Source organism: Corylus avellana, chromosome ca10 (genome assembly GCF_901000735.1).
Source record: "Corylus avellana chromosome ca10, CavTom2PMs-1.0".
NCBI lineage: Eukaryota > Viridiplantae > Streptophyta > Magnoliopsida > Fagales > Betulaceae > Corylus > Corylus avellana.
Window position 1 is genome coordinate 7,859,815 of NC_081550.1, and position 18,527 is coordinate 7,878,341.

At 37.9% G+C, this 18,527-nt stretch overlaps 2 protein-coding genes and 1 non-coding gene across 3 annotated transcripts; 1 reads left to right on the forward strand and 2 right to left on the reverse strand.

Annotated features, from left to right (window-relative positions):
• Positions 1-1,963: 1,963 nt before the first annotated feature.
• Positions 1,964-15,419, forward strand: LOC132164429 (outer envelope protein 39, chloroplastic). The gene is made up of 11 exons (XM_059574942.1): positions 1,964-2,357; positions 2,492-2,558; positions 2,656-2,691; positions 3,020-3,164; positions 3,422-3,580; positions 3,694-3,764; positions 3,854-3,932; positions 4,046-4,161; positions 4,863-5,010; positions 8,241-8,310; positions 15,021-15,419. The coding sequence occupies exons 1-11, from the start codon at positions 2,324-2,326 to the stop codon at positions 15,176-15,178; spliced, it is 1,083 nt and encodes a 360-aa protein (XP_059430925.1). The 5' UTR covers positions 1,964-2,323; the 3' UTR covers positions 15,179-15,419.
• A 241-nt stretch (positions 15,420-15,660) lies between these two features.
• On the reverse strand, positions 15,661-15,796 carry LOC132164829 (small nucleolar RNA Z247). The gene has a single exon (XR_009438432.1). It is a non-coding gene; the product is annotated as a small nucleolar RNA Z247 (small nucleolar RNA).
• Positions 15,797-16,868: 1,072 nt separating this feature from the next.
• On the reverse strand, positions 16,869-17,480 carry LOC132162853 (NAC domain-containing protein 66-like). The gene has a single exon (XM_059573072.1). It carries the CDS (start codon positions 17,478-17,480, stop codon positions 16,869-16,871), a length of 612 nt encoding a protein of 203 aa, XP_059429055.1.
• Between the last annotated feature and the right edge of the window lie 1,047 nt (positions 17,481-18,527).

Sequence of the window (18,527 nt, forward strand, 5' to 3'; positions counted from 1 at the left end):
ATTTTTTATTTCTCATTTTCCTTTTCTGTTGTGGAGAGGGAACTTTCCCCTTCGGCTACAGTGGTCAATTACCAAGATTTAAATTGGCCCAAAATGATCAATAAGTTTAAGTACTACTAGTTAATTAATCTAATATAATTGTTGGGTGATTGGTATAAAATTATCTTTTAACCTACTTAAAATTACTTCATTAGTTTTTATGTCTAAATAAATGGATACAACAAATTGGCTACTAATCACTTTTATGGGTGTAAACCTACTAATTGTAACTAGAAAAATCATGACAATAATATTGTTCAAGTTTTGTAAATTAGTGGACAATATTGTGTCTCAATAGGATGGGGTATTACACAACCATTAGATCTAAGGCAAAACATAAACATAAGCCTCTGTGACCATACGGTCAAGCTCGTATAATAGTAGCTTACGACTCAAGGTTGTGTCATACAATGCAAGTGTTGTTCTTCTTGTTTAAGAAAATCATATATAAGCATTTGTTCATTGAAGCAATTTTAAAATATATTATAAAAACTTAATAAGCTCGTGACAAAAAATAAAATAGGCTCAGTCTGCTGACATATCACATATTAAATATGAATAGTTTCATAATTAGTTACTTACCTCAATCGCTCAATGACAATCTCAGACATCTTAGCTCTGAGTCACTGCAATCAAATTATATAAATAAGTCATAATCTTTACACATAAATCCAAATCATACATAATAACCCTAATCCTACATTAAAAAGCTTATAAACCTATTATGGTAGCAACAAATGTTTGAACCTTGATATACGAACATTTGTTCACCAACGGATGAATGTTCATCCATCAGGGTCAATCAATTGTTTGTTTCTTGGCAGAAACTACAAATTAAACCTAAATACCTATATTCATGCAATAATACAACTTTATCAAAACATAAAGGTTTGAACACAATGTAAACCAGGTATTTCATGCGTTATGTGAGTTGATGGTTACATGTTTTTCCCAAAATACTAAAAGGTGATAACTTTTAACCATTTTCATTTTAAAGGGAAAAGTACACATTCAAGCTACTATCTCATTGTCAATGTCCCCTTTAAACCATCAATTGTGTTAATGTCCTCCATAAATTACTAATAAAATGTCAATGTTCCCTCTAAGACCTACAAAAAGACAAAAATAACATTCATATTATTACATAATTTTTCGCCACATATACTCTTTTTAAACATGTGGCATCCTCCAATTGAAATGGGAGGCTCCCCAATTAGAGGCAGCCTCTCCTCTGATTAATTGTGTAAGAATATTATACTCTTAGGAAACTAACACATATAGAAATGAAATAACTTTGTTTGTTAATGTGTTTTGGTTTTTTATTTTTATTTTTATTTTTTTTGTTTGAAGAAATGCTCTCACTTGACTTAAAGGTGAAAACAGTTTTTGCATTTTTAGAAGTGCTTTGTGTTTGAATTTTGGGAGTAGTTCACATACCTCCTAAACTATCATCCGATTGTCGATGTTCCTCTAAAGCAAAAGTTTGCGTCAATGTCTCAACTAAGCTTAAAAAAAATTGTCAATGTTCCACTAAACAACAAAATTGCACTTAATAAAAATAAAAAAATTATAGAAATTTTTAAAAGAGGCTGGATGCTCGAACCACACTTTGGCCAAATTTTAAAAAAAGGCAAATGAGATTGATTGAACCACACTTTGGCCAAAAATAAAAAATAAAAAAGGAGAAAAGAGGGGAGAAGGGGGATGGTTTGGCCACGCCGGCCGGCTAGAGGGGCCACCCCTTCCCCTGATTAATTTTTTTAATTGATTAGTGTATTTTTGTCTTAGTGACAAATTTTGAAGGCCATGTTTTTCTTTTTGTTGATCTTGGAAGATATTTTCAATTTTTGATGTATGTATACGTTTCCCTTTTTAATTGCCTTTTGTTTTATAAAACAAAAGGCAATTAAAAATCAAACAAAAGGCAATTAAAAATCATCTCAAACCTACCAGAGAGGAGCACTCAAACAAAAGTTCTTCTTTGTGTTCCACATTTTGTGAAAGTTTATAAAGGAAAGAGAGAAAAATAGATAAAAAGGGTATCTCCATTGCTATCACGTGCAGGTAAGACCAGAGAAGAAGCAAAGGGATAACATACGTTGGAAGCGAGGAACTTTCTTCTCCCATTAGTAGACGTCACAAAAAACACCTTGCCCGCGAACACCCAAAAGCGCCACGCACCCTCTATCTCTGAGACACTCAGCGTTTTTTCATTCATGCAATCTTTGGCTTTCACTCCATAATTTTCCAATTTAAGTTTAATGGTTGATGCACAGGGAATTGGATGGGAGCTCAGAAGAGCATCCATGCTGGCAAAGGTTAGTGGGTTGGTTCTTGATTCGATTTTCACGCTGAATATATAGTTGCAGTTGTAGTGTTAGTGGGTTGGTTCCTGATTCTTCAATTGTAATTGATGGGGATGTGTAATGTGGCCTATTTTTGTATGTTACAGCCAAGATTGATGTTAATGTTGATCTCACTCACAAGCTATGCGCTTCTTTGATGCTTACTCCTTTCAGGTTTTTGCTTTTTTCATATTCTTTCATTCCATTTCCCTCCTCTCCCAGAATTTTTTACTGGGTGATTGATTTCTTCTTCGCTTACTCTTTATAACAGGAGCACTGGCAGTCCTCTTTCTCTGATAATTGGGAGGTAGCAGTTTGATTTTGGTTTACTTTCTAGTTTTTATTATGTCAAAGTTTGTTTTTTTTTTGGTTTGATTAGTTTTCTAATGATATATCATGCTTTCTTGATGAGAAATTGTAGGGAAAAAAAGACATTTGAGTCCAAAAAGTTTTAACTTGGGTCCTCTCATTGTTTGGCGTTGTTTATGCTGGTTTTCTAATTTTCTGGAAACCATAACAATGGGAAATGGGAAATGGGAAATGTGAAATTTATTTTATTTGATTTAACTTTGTCGTCAACCAAATGGAGAACTCTGGCAATCGGCATAATAACTTGTTCAGTTTGTTTATTGCAGTCTTTACATCAAACACCCGAACTTATTTGGTGGAAGCGAGAAACTTGATGTATCGTGGGACAAGGGGCTGTATGATTCAAATGTCTTGGTGGCTTATCGGAGGCCGAGACCTGAATGGCTTGCTCAACAGTCTTTTGTTATTCAGGTTTGTTCCTCCTTAATTATTATTATATTATTATTATTGTTATAGTTATTATTATCTTTTACCTTATCATCATCATTATTAGTTGGTGGAAAACATGGAAAAACATATTGAAAATTGAAATTGAGCTTTATGGGAATTTCCAAACCACTACCCAATTGATAAATTTGAAATAGATATTACTTTGAGTAGAAATCTGCGGCATACGTATCCTTAATTTCTAATTTCTTTCTTTCTTTCTTTGATTTTGTTTCTCACAGCATTCTCTTTCACCTGAGATTGGGGTCCATGGTGTCCCCACGGACAATTTCACCCGTTCAGGGAGTGGAGGTGTGAATTTGTCTCGATTATCAGTTGGAATGGATCGGAATGAGCCAGCAAGTTCTAAATGGAGCAGTGCAACCAGTATAAAATTTGAGGTCAGCTGTCAACTTATCAGTATCTTCTGGGCATCTATTTCCATGTGTTACATTCGTCTCCGGTGCTTCTGTCTGTAGTTAACAATGGGAACTTATTACTGCCAACTGTGCAGCATGTTCGTCCTCTAAATGATGATGGTCGCTCAATAAGCAGAGATCTTGATGGGTTTCCTGTGACTTGCAGGTAGTTGAGGCATGCATGTGGTACAGTCTTCAAATTTTCAATAATCTGTTAGATAATTTCTAAATTTTCTGTAAGATGCTTGTACGCAGTGGCAATTCACATGACAGTATGGTAGTTTTAAGGCAAGAATCTCGATTTGCTAGGGCAAATGATCGTACTTTTTCTCGTGTAAGCTATCCTCCGTTGATCTATTGTATTTGATACTAATATCAAATTTGATTTTTATATCTTAGGTCCCAGTCAAATTTATTCTGCTAACTGCAAGTTTGTCATGTATTCAGTTTAGTCTGCAAATAGAACAAGGGATTCCAGTTCTATCTAAGTGGCTAATCTTCAACCGGTTTAAATTTGTAGCATCAAAGGGAGTTAAACTTGGGCCTGCATTTCTTTTGACAAGGTGAGTAACGTTTCTTTTCTTTGTTAGATACATACTGCATAGTTCTTAGAGCCAGTGTAAAGAGTGGTAAAAAGAAGTGTGAAGCAGAAATATGAATATTGGAATGCAGGGAAGCAAGTGTCAAGCAAGTGAATAAGAAGCATTTGAGAAACTTTAGAATTAGCATGCAGGATGTGTGTAAGGATGTGAAAAAAAAGAATTACAAAAGTTCATGAAAGGCGTTAAATCATTTGGAAATATTGATAAATTATATATTGAAACTAGTATTCGAGGAAAAAGAAGGAAAAATCTAAAGAAAGAGACCATGGCTTCTACCATATAAGCAATGAGGAATCTAACTAAAGTTCTTGAAGAAATTGAAGAGTTGATTTGGTCATGAGGGAATCAATCGATTGTGCTCAAAGCATGATGCCTACCTTGCTATGGAAGCTTCAATATCCCACTTGGACGGCGAGACTGTGGGGGGGCTATTTTGCCTGCCCTAATGTGCTTTTCCCGGCTTATAGAAAATTAAATCTTGTTTTATATCTATTAGAAGAATTTGTTAGATTTTGTAATATTTCTCAAACCCATATAATGAAACATGTGAGGTAGGCTACCTAAGAACTAACCTGCCTGCTCTTTCTCTCTAAGGTTTTCATGCAATCTCTACAATAATATCCTTGCTCTATTTTTCTCCACTCTTACTTTTCCTCTAACAGCCTGACAGGTGGTTCCATTGTTGGGGACATGGCTCCTTACCAAGCATTTGCAATTGGGGGTCTTGGCAGTGTGCGGGGTTATGGTGAGGGTGCAGTTGGATCTGGGAGATCTTGTCTGGTTGCTAACAGTGAATTGACATTCCCTTTAGTAAGTAATTGCTTTATCAATATTTAGATGCTCTTTAGTTTTGAACTTAAATAGGATATTCTGTTTTATTTCTATTTTGGGTATGCATATCTATTTTAAGCCAAAATGTCAAATGAAAACCTGCTAAGTAGGCTTCAGCTTTAGAGATTCATTTAGCAATAGCTACATATCATACTGCTTTAAGGCCAGCACCCACAGTTATTGCCTCAATAATTTTTGCTTAGCTTTACAACTTTTCTGTGGCCTACAAGCTTTTGCCTTTCAGAACAGCTGAACCTTTCTTCTTCTTTTTTGTTTTTTGTTTTTTTGATATAGAACTCGCTTATTGCTGACACGTCTGTTGTTTGGTAACCTACATATACAAGGTTACTAGAAAAGAAACAAACAACCCAAGTACACAAATGCTTGTGAGTTTAATTGTGAATTTCTTTATCTTGTAATTATGCGTGACCAGAAAATGCTTCTATTGATTATGATTTTGGAAACATGCTATTTGTTTTCTACTTTATATTGTCAGTGTATAATGAGTCATGCCCCAAACCCAAAATGGGTATGGTGCATGCTTAACTGATAATCACTAAAATCTGTTTGAAATTTTCCCAGTATAAGTCTATCGCATCAAAGAATAAACCATTTATTGCCATAAAAATTATACCAAGTATCCTTATCAAAAAAAAAAAAAAAAAATTATACCAAGTATCAGTTAGAGCTCTATAGATAATCCGAATAAAACTTTAATTATCAAAAGCATAGATCTCCAATACTTAATTTTAATTACAATTCATTCTCAAATATTCCTTTAAGATGCATTTTCTCAGTAATAGCGTTTGGGACTAAAATACTTGCAATTTACAAACCTCAAAGTTATTCTCCAACAACATAAAGAAAATCTTTAAAAATCCAAACTTCACTTATCAAATCGAGGGAATAACTCTCAGACTATTTAGTTTCCAGTGATCAGCAAACTGTAAACTTCAACTCAAGGGACCATCTGTTAACTCTGAAAGTTATGCAAACATGGGTGAGCTAATGCCGAGTAAGTAGCAGAGATAATGAGACTAGGGGAATTGTAAGTTTATTAGAAGTGTTAGAAGAACTTCTTAGGGTTAACATGTTATATGGGTATTTTGGTCTTTGTATTCAATGTTACAATATATATATATATATCGTATGAGGGGAGAGAGGCTACGTGAATAACATATAGCCTCTTCTTCTTCTATATTCTTTTCATGCAAACCCTACAATATGGTATCAGAGCCATAACTACTCTTGCTTCCTTTGACTGCATCTGATTATTCCCTATCCACTTTGCTTCTTCTTCCCTTCATTATTTTCTTTTTTCCCTTGCTTTCCCTCAGTGTTTTGCTCTACTGATCATAGACTTCTGAGAAACTGGCTTCATGCCTGTGATTGGGGGTAGATGGCGCCGATATCACTGTCATCAGTGGTGTGATGTTGTTGTCATTGCCGCCGTCAGATTTGTTGTCGTTGGTCATTGTGGTTTAAACGGCAGTACTGGTATCTGTTATTCATGTATAGTGCCAAAACACATGGCTGTATTTTAAAATTCCAAAAGAAATGAAACTTTTGTTTGAGGTTAGTGACAAGGTTGCTGGACGCATGTGTGGCTCTATGTCCTACTTTTCTATCTTTTCATCCTTAACTAGGAGAGAGATGTGTGGCATGAAGACCTTGAACTTTCAAAAAGAAAATTATTGTTTCCAGATCAGTTGGAATCAAATCCCTGAAATATGATATTTCCATTGCTTTTTTCCTGCTAGGATTTCAGTATTTCTTGCGAGGAATATTTTAGAAAAAACTAAATATCTCATGAATCATTGGTAAACAGCATAATAGCCCGTTCATTGAGTGTTTAAGGAATACGAGAAATCATTTATCTCAGGAAAATATGGAGCTTCAATCTCATGACCATTTTTCATGGAATCATTGCCAAGTGCTCTATGCAAAGTAGCGGTTCTTGCATTCTTTTGCCCAAGTGGCTTTGTTGAGGACAGTTGCATTCTTGAAGCAGTTTTGATTAGTAATGACTGTTTCATAGGGCTAAAATGTCCATTACCTCTGATGCATTTATCAAACCTAGTTTTGAAAGCTTTATAAAATGGGTGACTGGGATTCTTGACGTTTGCTGTCAAGAGGAAAGGCTATGGAACTTGGTTAAGTTACTGGAGTCATGCTTGAGAAGTAAATCGGCAGTTTGGGATCTTTGAAGGGATTTGTCAAGGAGTACCTTATTTGATCCCCTTTACTCGTTGTTATTGATGTTTTCAGTATGAAATATGTTGGAAGTACTTATCAAAAAAATATGTTGGAAGTGTTTTTTCCTCCTTCTTTGTTTTTGTTTGTACAAGTTACAAATTGTATTTTTGGCTGTATTTGTGCTGCCTAACTAATTGTCGTGAATTCATTGAAGTCATCATATAAGAAAATAAAAAACACTTTTTGGGGATCGAAAACTGAGCTCAAAAGACAAAAGGCGTCCGGCTGGGTTAAAGTTGTTAATGCATGCAGCGAAAGATCAATAGTCTTGAAAAAAGGGAAGTTAGTAACAAGCTTAAAGAAGACCTTGTTGATCCACCCCACGACAAATTAAATAGCCAAATGGGCTATCAAACACTTCCTGCATTGGCTGTAAACAGTATTTGATTGGGTTTGAAGAAGGAAAAAGAAAAAAAGAAGGCAGAGAGATGGTCTTTTCGCTTGCGTTAAGAAAAATTTGGTCATTATAAATTCCTTTCCTTAGGTAATGAGAGGTACTGTCTCCATCGTGTGGTAGAGATGGTAGGAGATCTCAGAAACATTCTAACAGTAAGAGATCTTAGACCCCTATATGCAGTGGATCCTATCACCAAAAGTCATGGCTGAATTGGTTAATCCTGATATCTGCCACAAGATGGAGGTTTGGAGCTAACCATTCTGTCTATTTGATAGTTTCGAACGCTTCTTTTCATTTTTTCTGTCCATGCATTTTTCAGTTATGTTGTTGATGGTGTAGTCTATGCGTTATGGTTGAAAAGCATATAGGAAGTGTGTCTTCTGCAAACTTCTTCATATCATTTGTTAGAAAAGCTAATTTCTAAATCTTTTCTTTAGAATCACTTATAGCTACAATTTTCTCGTATTTCGCATTTTGATCTTTAAATTTTTGTACTTATTGTTGATTAAACTACCACATTACTACTTGACCTTACACCCGTGCTTATTATTTTTAGAACAAGATGTCTGAAGGTGCTCTTTTCTTGGACTGTGGAACTGATTTGGGGTCTGGTCAACATGTACCAGGTGAGTTGCCATTCTTTCACTGCATTTGAAAAATATGAGTTACTTGCAGATTTGCCTCCCCTTAGAGTTTTAAATACTTGTATTTTTACTAGTATAATATGAAGTTTCTACACCTAAACCTCCGAAAATTTCATAGGCAAGGATAGATAAAATATAAGGCACAGGAAATTTTTCAAGGGCCAGCTTATTTAATTCTGACATAAAGAAATAGGTCACTGGAAAGTTGGAATTAGTGACTTATTTTGACATGTATAGTTCTGATGTTTGTCCAATAGACCATAAAACTCAACCTCCGAGATGTAGTAACCTGATAGATTTCTGCAGTTTAGCTTGATAACATTCCTACACCTCAAAACATCTACTCCTTTCTGTCAAGAGTCATCATTAAAACAATGTCATGATAAAAATAGAAACAGAAAGTGATGGTGTGTGATCAAAGCAAGAGAATTTTCGTTTGAAGGGTGTAGAATATTTTTAAGAACAAAGTATCGAATGTTTAATGGTAGTCACAGAACTTAGGCAAAAATCATGAAGTTGAAGCTTGTAGTTTTTGTGTAACTTGGTTCAACTAACATAATATTGGGGCCTTGCTATCTGAGAAGTATCATGTCTAGATCCCCTTGCTTTCCCTGTTTGGCATTGCATTGATGGTTCTGAATTCTATTCCAGATCCATGTGCAATGCTCACATTCTGTTCAAGATCCACCATGGGGCTCACACATGTGGGTTGTGCTAGGTTTTCTTAGCTTGATATAAATTGTTGGCCTGATACCTAACTGATTAAGTTTTCGGAGTAACCAATCCTTTTGTTGGGTCCTTTGAGTTGCTTGCTGCGGGGGGTGTCGATGGACTATGCTAGGCTATGTTTAGGTTAATGCAGCACTACCAAATATTTTGAGTCTTAGCTTGGCCTAAGTGAAGATGCACAGGAAATTACTTTGGGGTGAATTGGTGGGTCCTGGAGGGGTTATTGTTAATGTGGTATAAGCGAGTGGCAGAGAAGAACGAGGATTGTGTGGAGTTTTTATTTTTTTCTATTGCATTAATTTTTAGAAATGTTAGTGATAGCTTTGAATGGGCTTTTTCGGGTGTGTATGGTCCAAACAATGACAATGATAGGAAATTACTTTGTGACAAATTGGTAGGGCTTATGAGTTGGTGGGAGGTGCCATGGTGTATTGGGGTGATTTTAATGTTCGTAATCCTTGTGAAGAGATAAGGCAACTCCCGACAGTCCTCAACTATGCTGGATTTTTCGGGCTTCATTTTTTATCAGGGTCTCATGGACATCCCTATGGTAGGCGGGAGTTTTACGTGGTTAAATAATCATGATTCTTAGTCTTGGTCTAGAATTGATAGGTTTCTTCTCTCTACATATTGGGAAGAACAATTTCCTGATGTCTCTCAGAGGAGGCTTTCTGGAATCCTATCGGATGATTTCCCTTTGATGTTGGATTGTGGTGTTTCGGGTAGGGGTAGTCAGTATTTTAAGTTTGAAAATATGTGGCTGAAGTCAAAGGGCTTTGTGGAGCAGGTGAGAACATGGTGGATGTCCTATTGTTTCAGGGATCTCCTAGCTTGTGTTGGTGCACAAGTTGAGAGCATTAAAGAAGAAATGGAATGAAAAGGTTTTTGGCAATGTCAGGAAGCAGAAAAAGGATTTTTTGGATGGAATCCGTGAGCTGGATATTGTTGCAGAGGGAAGACCATTTTCTGAGTATGAAAGGTTGAGAAAGGAATAATTTTCTAGGGAGTTGGAGAGATTTATTCTTCTAGAAGTGAGTTGGAGGCAGAAGTCAAGGGCTCTTTGGTTGAGAGAGGGAGACAAGAACACTAAATTTTTTCCATTGGGTGGAGAATTCGCCTAAAAGAAATAACACCATGGATTCATTAGTTGTTAACGGGTCCATGTCATCAGACTCTACAGAAATAAGGGAGCATATGTGCAATTTTACAATCGGCTGTATTCAAAACATTTTAATTGGAGACCAAAATTTTATGGCATTTCTTTCAATTCCATTGGTGCAGATGAGGGCCCTTGGATGGAAAGAGCTTTAGAGGAGAGTGATGTGTTGGAGGTGGTGAGAGATCTGAATAGTGACAAGTACTCTGGGCCTTGATGGCTTCTCCATTCATTTTTTCAGAGGTGTTGGATGGCAATTAAAGGGGATATCATGGAGATTTCCAAGTAGTTTCATAGCTTTGAGAAGAGCATGAATGCAACTTTTGTTTCCCTTGTCCCAAGAAAACCAGTGGGAGGTGTTTATAAAATTATTTCTATGGTCCTAGCGAACAAGATGAAAGTGGTGTAAGAGAAGATTATTTCTTGTTCTCAGAATGTGTTTGTTAGGGGAAGAAAAATTTTGGATTATGTTCTAGTAGCTCACGTTTGTTGAAAAATTTGGCTTTGGGGAGAATGGAGAGCTTGGATAGCGTATTGTATTTCTACGTTGTGTTTCTCCATTCTTATTAATGATTCCTCTCATGGATTCTTTAGTAGTTCTCGTGGATTGAGACATGAGATCCTTTATCTCCTCTATCATTTGTGGTTGTTATGGAGGCTTTGAGTTGAATGGTGTCTACCACAATGGATAGGGGGCTCTTATCACGTTTTTCAGTGGGGTCGAGGAATAATGATGAGCTTCTAGTTCCTGTTGGTGAAGTGGAAGGTTTGGCTCATATTCTTGGTTGTAGAGGAGCATCTTTGCCAATGAGGTATTTGGGTCTTCCTTTGGGGTATTAGCTAATATCCTTAGGTGTAGTGTTGCCGATTTGCCCATGAAGTATTTGGGTCTCCCTCTTGGGGCGCCGTATAAAGACACGGTTATGTGGAATGATGTGATTGAGAAGATGGAGCGTCAAATGGCAGGTTGGAAGAGGATGTACCTCTCTAAAGGAGGCCGTTTAACTCTCATCAAGAGTACGTTGTCGAATTTACCGACTTCTTGTCTTTGTTTCCGATTCCCATGAGTGTAGCTAAAATGCTTGAGAAAGTCCAAAGAGATTTCTTGTGGGGAGGATTGGGAGATGAGGCTAAGTTGCATCTTGTAAAGTGGGATCAAGTTTGTCGTCCCTTGCACTACGGTGGTCTTGGTATTCGAAAATTGCATCAGTTTAATCAAGCTCTCTTGGGGAAATGGCTTTGGAGATATGCGAATGAGAGTGAGGCTCTTTGGTGCAAGGTTATCAAAGCCAAGTACGAAGACCAGGAAGGCGGGTGGTGCACGAAGGAGGTTTCAGGTTCTCATGGTGTGGGTGTATGGAAGCATATTCGTCAAGGTTGGAGTTCCTTTGCCAAAGGTTGTCGGTTTGAGGTGGGGGTGGGTTCGAAAGTTCATTTCTGGCATGATATTTGGTGTGGGGAAAATCCTTTGAAGCAAGATTTCCCATCTTTGTTCAACATCGCTAGACACAAAGAAGCTTGGGTGAAGGATAATTTTACTTAGAGGAGTGGAGTTGTAGAGTGGAATGTCATTTTTGTGCGTCCCGTTCAGGACTGGGAGATGGATTTGGTTGCTCCTTTTTTTGATCGGTTGTACTCGTGCAAGATCTCTGTAGGTACGATGGTTCGTATTTGCTGGGCCTTGTCTAGGAAAGGCAAGTTCGAGGTTAAGTCGATCTTCAAGGCCTTGTCTAATTTTGACCATGAGGTGTTTCCTTGGAAGAGTATTTGGCGCACTAAGGTGCCTTTGCGAGTGGCTTTTTTTGGGTGAACCGCAGCCTTAGGCAAAATTTTGACTCATGATAATCTGCGTAAGAGGAACCTTGTGGTGGTGGAGTAGTGTTGTATGTGCAAAAAGTCAGGAGAGTCAGTAGATCATCTTCTTCTCCATTGCGAAACCGCAAGAACTCTTTGGAACACTATTTTCAGTCGGTTTGGGTTGCTTTGGGTTATGCCTTGCAGAGTGAGGGATTTGTTCTATTGCTGGTGGTCGGGAGGTTGTGCTCAAAGCGCGGTAATATGGAAGATGATCCCTCTATGTCTTATGTGGTGTATATGGATTGAAAGAAATGCTAGATGTTTTGAGAACTCCACTAGGACTATAGAGGAATTGACTCATCTTTTCTTCTTTACTCTTTACTCTTAGACGGCCGCTTGGCTAGCTCTTTAGTAATTAGTTTTTCTGAATTCCTCTTTCATTTCTCTCCCTCTTAGGCGCTCTCTATTTATACTTCCCGTGTATATGGGTTGCGCCCCTCTGCGCTTTTGATATATAAATTTTTTACTTATAAAAAAAAAAAAAGAAGGTATTTGGGTCTTCCTTTTTGGGAGCGTCATATAAGGAGACATTTATTTGGAATGGTATTGTTGAAAAATGAAGGTTTTTTGGCTGGTAGGCAGAGGCTTTATTTGTCTAAGAGAAGTAGGTTGACTTTGGTAAAAATCACTCTTTCCCATTTGCCTAATTATTTGTCCCTTTCCCCAGTCCTGTAGGCATGCTAAGCGAATTGGAAAACTTAAGAGGGACTTTTATGTGGTAGAATTGGTGATGAGTTTAAGTTTTGTTTAGTTAATTGGTCGAAGATTTGTTCTCCGGTGCAATCCGGTGGTTTGGGGGGTAAGAAATTTGATTCAGTTTAGCCGAGCTTTACTGGAAAAATGGTTATGTCGTTATGCTACAAAGAGGGAGGCTTTGTACAGATCGATGGTGAAAATTAAATTAGTGATGACTAATATGTGAAATATTTAACTGAAATGAGGGGTGCATTGGGGAGTCGGGGTTCGAACTCATGACCTCTGCTTTGATACCATGTTAAATAATCACTTATCCTAAAAGCATAAGCTAATAGGAAGGTATGAATTTAATCCTTTAATTTATATTCTAACAAGGGAGAAAGAGAGAGAGCTAGAGATAGATAAAGAGAAGCATGGTTATGGCGTCAAGAGACTCAAAGAGAGTGAAGAAGGAAATAGGCAACATAGATTTGTGTTATGCATCCGGTGTATGAAGTTGAGTGTTTCAGTTGGCCGAGTTTGTACTTCATACCCCACAGAGCAAATCTGAGGGAGGTCTCGAAATCAATTGGCTGCGCTCTCCAAACACTTGGTTTCTCCATGATTCCATCTGAACCAAAAGACCAGTGTCGGAGTGCTCAGCCTGTCAAGCCTAAGAGATCACCGGCAACATTGATGACCTTGAGTGAGTGAGTGAGGGTGGGCAATCAAGAAAACCAAGGCAACTTTGCCTGGACTAATGAAATTTTTGCATAGGCCAGAGGAGTCCAGTGCTGCCTCTTGAACCCTGCTGGCTCCACCTCTGATTGCGGCAAGGCAGTGAAGATAAAATATGTTGGATCACCTCTAAAAGGCGGAAATTTGAAGTAAGGTCACTTTATCACTTGTTGACCATTCTTGCTGATTCCTCATTTCCCTGTAAGAGTATTTAGAGAGTTAAGACTTTTTCGAGAGTGGCGTACTTTGTGTGGACAACAACATTATGGAAAATATTGACTTTGGATAATTTGAGGAAGAGGAATGTCAGAATTGGTGGATTGGCATATTGTACATGCAAGAGGAGTGGGAAAGTCTAGTAAACATTGTAAGCATCATTGTGCTCCCACCAACTTTAGTGAACATTGTAAGCATAGGTGAATGTTGACTACCCCCTACGAGAATTAGTTGTATTGCTTCATGTGAATTATGTGAAAGACAAGCCGACAGAAGCTTGGTAAGAGTGAAAAGAGGAAGAAGCAGAGAAAATCATGGCCAGGTAATGTATCTTCATGGAGGTGTCACAATGATTGGAAATAGTCATATGGTTCCTCTTGAAGAATATTTCTTTTTGGTAGGAAATTTAAATAGGACAAAAACTCTTTTGGGATCTATCATAAATATCACCTAATAAAATCGAGGATGAATCAGTAGGAAAATTAGAATTCTATCAATGCATTCCAATGAAAGTCTATCGCAATGATGCCATAAGCTGTTCAATTTGCCTCTCTATAAATTACCAACAAATTGTTCGTCAAATTGTTGCTCCCTTGAAGAATAATTTCTCGGTAATTTGAAGGCATTCTATAAATTGTAATACTAGGAACACTCTGCCTTAATTGTTGTTTGGCATGGACCAATACCATGTTAGTTCTTCAAAACCACCATAATCCTTGGAGAACAAGTTTGATTTCTCTTCACCCCCTCTTGTTCCACTTTTTCCATTTTCTATAGCGTGTCGTGATGAGCTCCTTTGTGAGCAAGTAGAGTTCAGAAAGATGCTAGAGTTTGGCGGGTTTTGGACTCCAAAAGGCATTTAGATTTCCCAAAAATTGTTGTCAGTCGGCTCCGAAATGGTTGGTTCCTTGCCACTTGTGACATCCGCTCTTATGTGATCAGGGCCTCTGAGGCTGCATAAGATTTTGATTCTATCCATGCACCATAGATTCATCTAGCCATTTGGTGAAACATGCATGCTACCTTTTGAAAGACCATAATACTAAAATTATGTGAGGACAGATTAATCTTGTTCACCCACACCCTCTTTCGACTCATGATAGGTATAATCAGTGCCACGGGCAGAAGTAACCTGAATTTTGTATATCATAATGCATTACTTCTGAGACCTCATGGAGTATGTCATTGTATTATCAGCCCACCCTAGTCTTGACATGTTGGTTTTGTCCTTCCTGACTTCATATGTTCTTATCAGCCGATTGCCTCTTACGGCTCTTATGCTATTATCTTATTGATGAATCTATTTTACATGGAGTTTCAGGAAATCCAGCACTGCGGCAGGGCAAACCGGGATCTGGTATTGGGCTTGGATATGGCCTGCGGTTTAAATCTCAGTTTGGTCACTTTCAGGTTGATTATGCAATCAATGCATTTCAACAGAAAACTCTCTACTTTGGCATCAGCAACGTTGCTTCCTGATTGCCTCCTGCAATGGCCAAGCTTCTTAGTGCAGTTTTAGTACATTGCTCTGTTCAGTTGCTGATAGCCTTGCATATTTCATGGAATGTTCAAGCTGCACTTGTCCAAGCTGTTCGTTCCTGATTTAACCATTATTTTGAGAAATTGAAGAGCAAAGAAATGATTTTCTTCTGTTCTCAATTCTAAAATTTTTGAATTCCTTGTGTGAAATTAAAAAATCTGAATAATTTTACAGAAGGCTTTAATTTTTTTTTGGCCACATGGGAAATCTGTTGGGGAGGAGAAATAATGTATAGATATTTCTTCTTATAATGGAGATAATTTAATGCATATTGAGATTCGTTTTCTTGCTTTTCTGAATTTAAATCCATGAACATAGACGATATAATCCACTATTTGCTTTTGTATTTCCCCTCAGCCATGATGGCATCATCTTTGTTGCACACCATGATTGGTTGGGATTATCTCACACAAACTATTACCTTTGAGCAGAAGAAATCCATAGAGATCATTCAAGGAAACGGGATCAGATCGCGTGGTGATTGAGGTGACAAGAGAATCATAATCAGCACCAAGTCTATTGAGGATGTAGGAGACAATATCAGAATCCTCAAGAGGGTGACCAATGGCTGCTAGCATGTGGGCAAAGCCTTGGGCCTTCTGAAAATAATCAGCGATTGACGAGTTGATGTTGGACTTGCATGAGCCGAGCTTGAGAGTGAGAAGAGAAGAGCTTCTCCAAAGTAAGCCATAACAAACAGGAGGTGGAAATCCCAACCACAACCACGAGGTAATAACCCGTCGGACAAAGTGGAAATAAGAGCACTCATGGGGAGCTTATCTTGGTGATACCAAGGCTGATAATCGGGATTTGGAACCAACATCCCAGAGGTAGAATCAGGCAATGAGTTTTGGTGGCTGGAGATGCGTGCCATCAACGAAACCAATGAGATCATGGTCTTCAAGAAAGGGAATAACAACAACCTTCCAAAGGGATAGTTATCCTGTGTGAGTTTGAGGGTAATATGATGAGTGACGTTGTGCACGGATTTTGGAGTGCTGTGGTGGAAGAGGTGGTAGAGGAGTTGAGGAACACTATAGGAGAATACTAGAGTCCTATCATAAGTCTTCTTCTTGATGCTTATTATCTACCAACTTAAACTATACAATACAATACTAGTTTGAACACTATAGGAGAATCCCAGAGTCCTGTCATAAGTCTTGATGCTTATCATCCTCTGCATCGTCTCTCTAGGAGTTTTGAGTTTGAATAGGTCTAATAGGGCGAATTCTGTTCCGGTCTCTTCGCAATCCAACAATCATCCAAAATCCTAATCCTACGAGAGCACAACCCCACCAAGCTGTGTCAAATTCTACCAAACAATCGTGTATTTATCAACAAATTTGTCAGAAAATCTCTACCAATGTCGTTCGTGAACCAATCGGCAGTTAAATGAACAAATTAAGAACCAATTTCATTCGAGTTTGCAGTTAAATTAATAAATAAATAATAATAATAATAATAAAAAGTAGATAAAGCTCCACTTTCCATTGCACATAATGGGCAGGTCCCAAACCAATCGAACCGAAATCCTCAAAATAATCGGGCAAAACTCCAGGCGTCGATCATCAAGAGCATCTTAAAATCATCGTTTATTTGGGGAATCTCTGCCATCCATGGATTGGCAGGCTACTTCGCTGGTCTTCCTGAGATGGCTCTGACTCTGTTTCTTTTCTTTCTCGATTGGGAATGCGGAACACTTTCTGGTTCGCTGCTGTCGCTGTCGCTGTCGGGCCGGTTGTTCTTCCTCAAGCGGCAGATCACGTAGGGAGATGAAGAAGACGAAGAAGAAGAAGAATCCACAGCGGGCAGAGCCTTCGTCATCGGCAGGCTGTACTCCCGCATGAGCCAGGCACCATCTTGGGGCGACCCCGGGTTCACGTACCGGAATTTCCTCATCTGGCCAATCGGAATTCTCGTTCCACGGTCGTAGATAGTCTTACACGACTCATTGCTCCAAGAACCGCCAGAACCGACGCTCCGATCGACACTGGAGTCACTCAAACACTTCAATTTGGTGAAGAAGAATAGGTCCTCCTGAGTCTCGTCCACTCTGGGACGTACGTTAACGAACATGTCCCATATCTCACAAGGCTGTTTCTCGCCGTAAAAATCGTACTCAAATATAACGCCCGTGAACGGCAATTCCTGTCCGGTAGCCTTCAGTGGGAGGTAGAACTGCAGGAGATCTTCAGCCTCTGGTTGGAACCTGAAACCCGCCGGCGGAGCATAAGAAGCCATAATTAATAAATAGTCTTAAGCTTCCCGCTTGTTTTTTTTTTCTTCTTCTTTTTCAATTTTAACCGCACGCTTGCTTAACCTTCACGGTAACCCTCTTTACCCCCCTATATATACACCACTATTTCAAGCCGGTTTTGCAGTCCGTTTGGCGGTTTTGGTTTTCGCCGGATTTGGTATTCTTTCTCCTACCCGGATTTGTATTCCTTCTCCTAGTTGGATTTGAATTCCTTCTCCTAACTGCATTTGTATTTATCCCCTTTTTTTTTTTCTAGATTAATGTTACACTCCAATTTTCTTATACTTATTTTTAGGTAACTTTTAAAACCACTATTCTATTAAATTAAATATAAATTTATTTCAAATTTAATGGTAATTTTAAAAGCTACTTAAAAAAAAGGGTGGTAGGAACGTGTAACATTACTCGTTTTTTTTACGTGTTTTTTAAAATTACCATTGAATTAAAATTAATAAATAATAATTTATTTTAAATCTAATAATAATCTCCTGATTTTCCTCATTGCAAAGCAAGAGTGAGAAAATCTTCGCCGACGACGATGGGTTGTGCGTGAAGAAGGTAGATGGAAGGTTTTTTTAATGCATATTTTGGTCTTGAAGAGGTGAAATTCAGTGTTTTTACTTATTTTTTGTGAAATTGGTCTATTATGATTTGTCAAGAGGGCACGAATGTCTTGACAAACTCTCATTAATTAGATAGCACAAATGTTTTGGCCAATGAGGATAGCTGACCATCTCATAAATTTTCAATTTGCAAACTCAAGTACTAATAAAATATTTAATCCTTAAATTTTTTTTCTTTCTTCTAGTTTATACCTTAGTGTGTACCTAATCACTTTTTGGGTTTCCTTGGACTATTGAGCCACCACTTTAGATGGTAAAAAAAATATAATATGCCTTGGCCTTTTTTTTCCTGCAGAAAAGAAAAGAAGAAAGCTTTCTTCTTGTAGTGGTAGTCTTATCTTCTATTTCTGCTACAAGTTCTTTCTTCTGAGGAAAGCCCAGATGGTGTATCTTGAGTTGGGCTGTGGT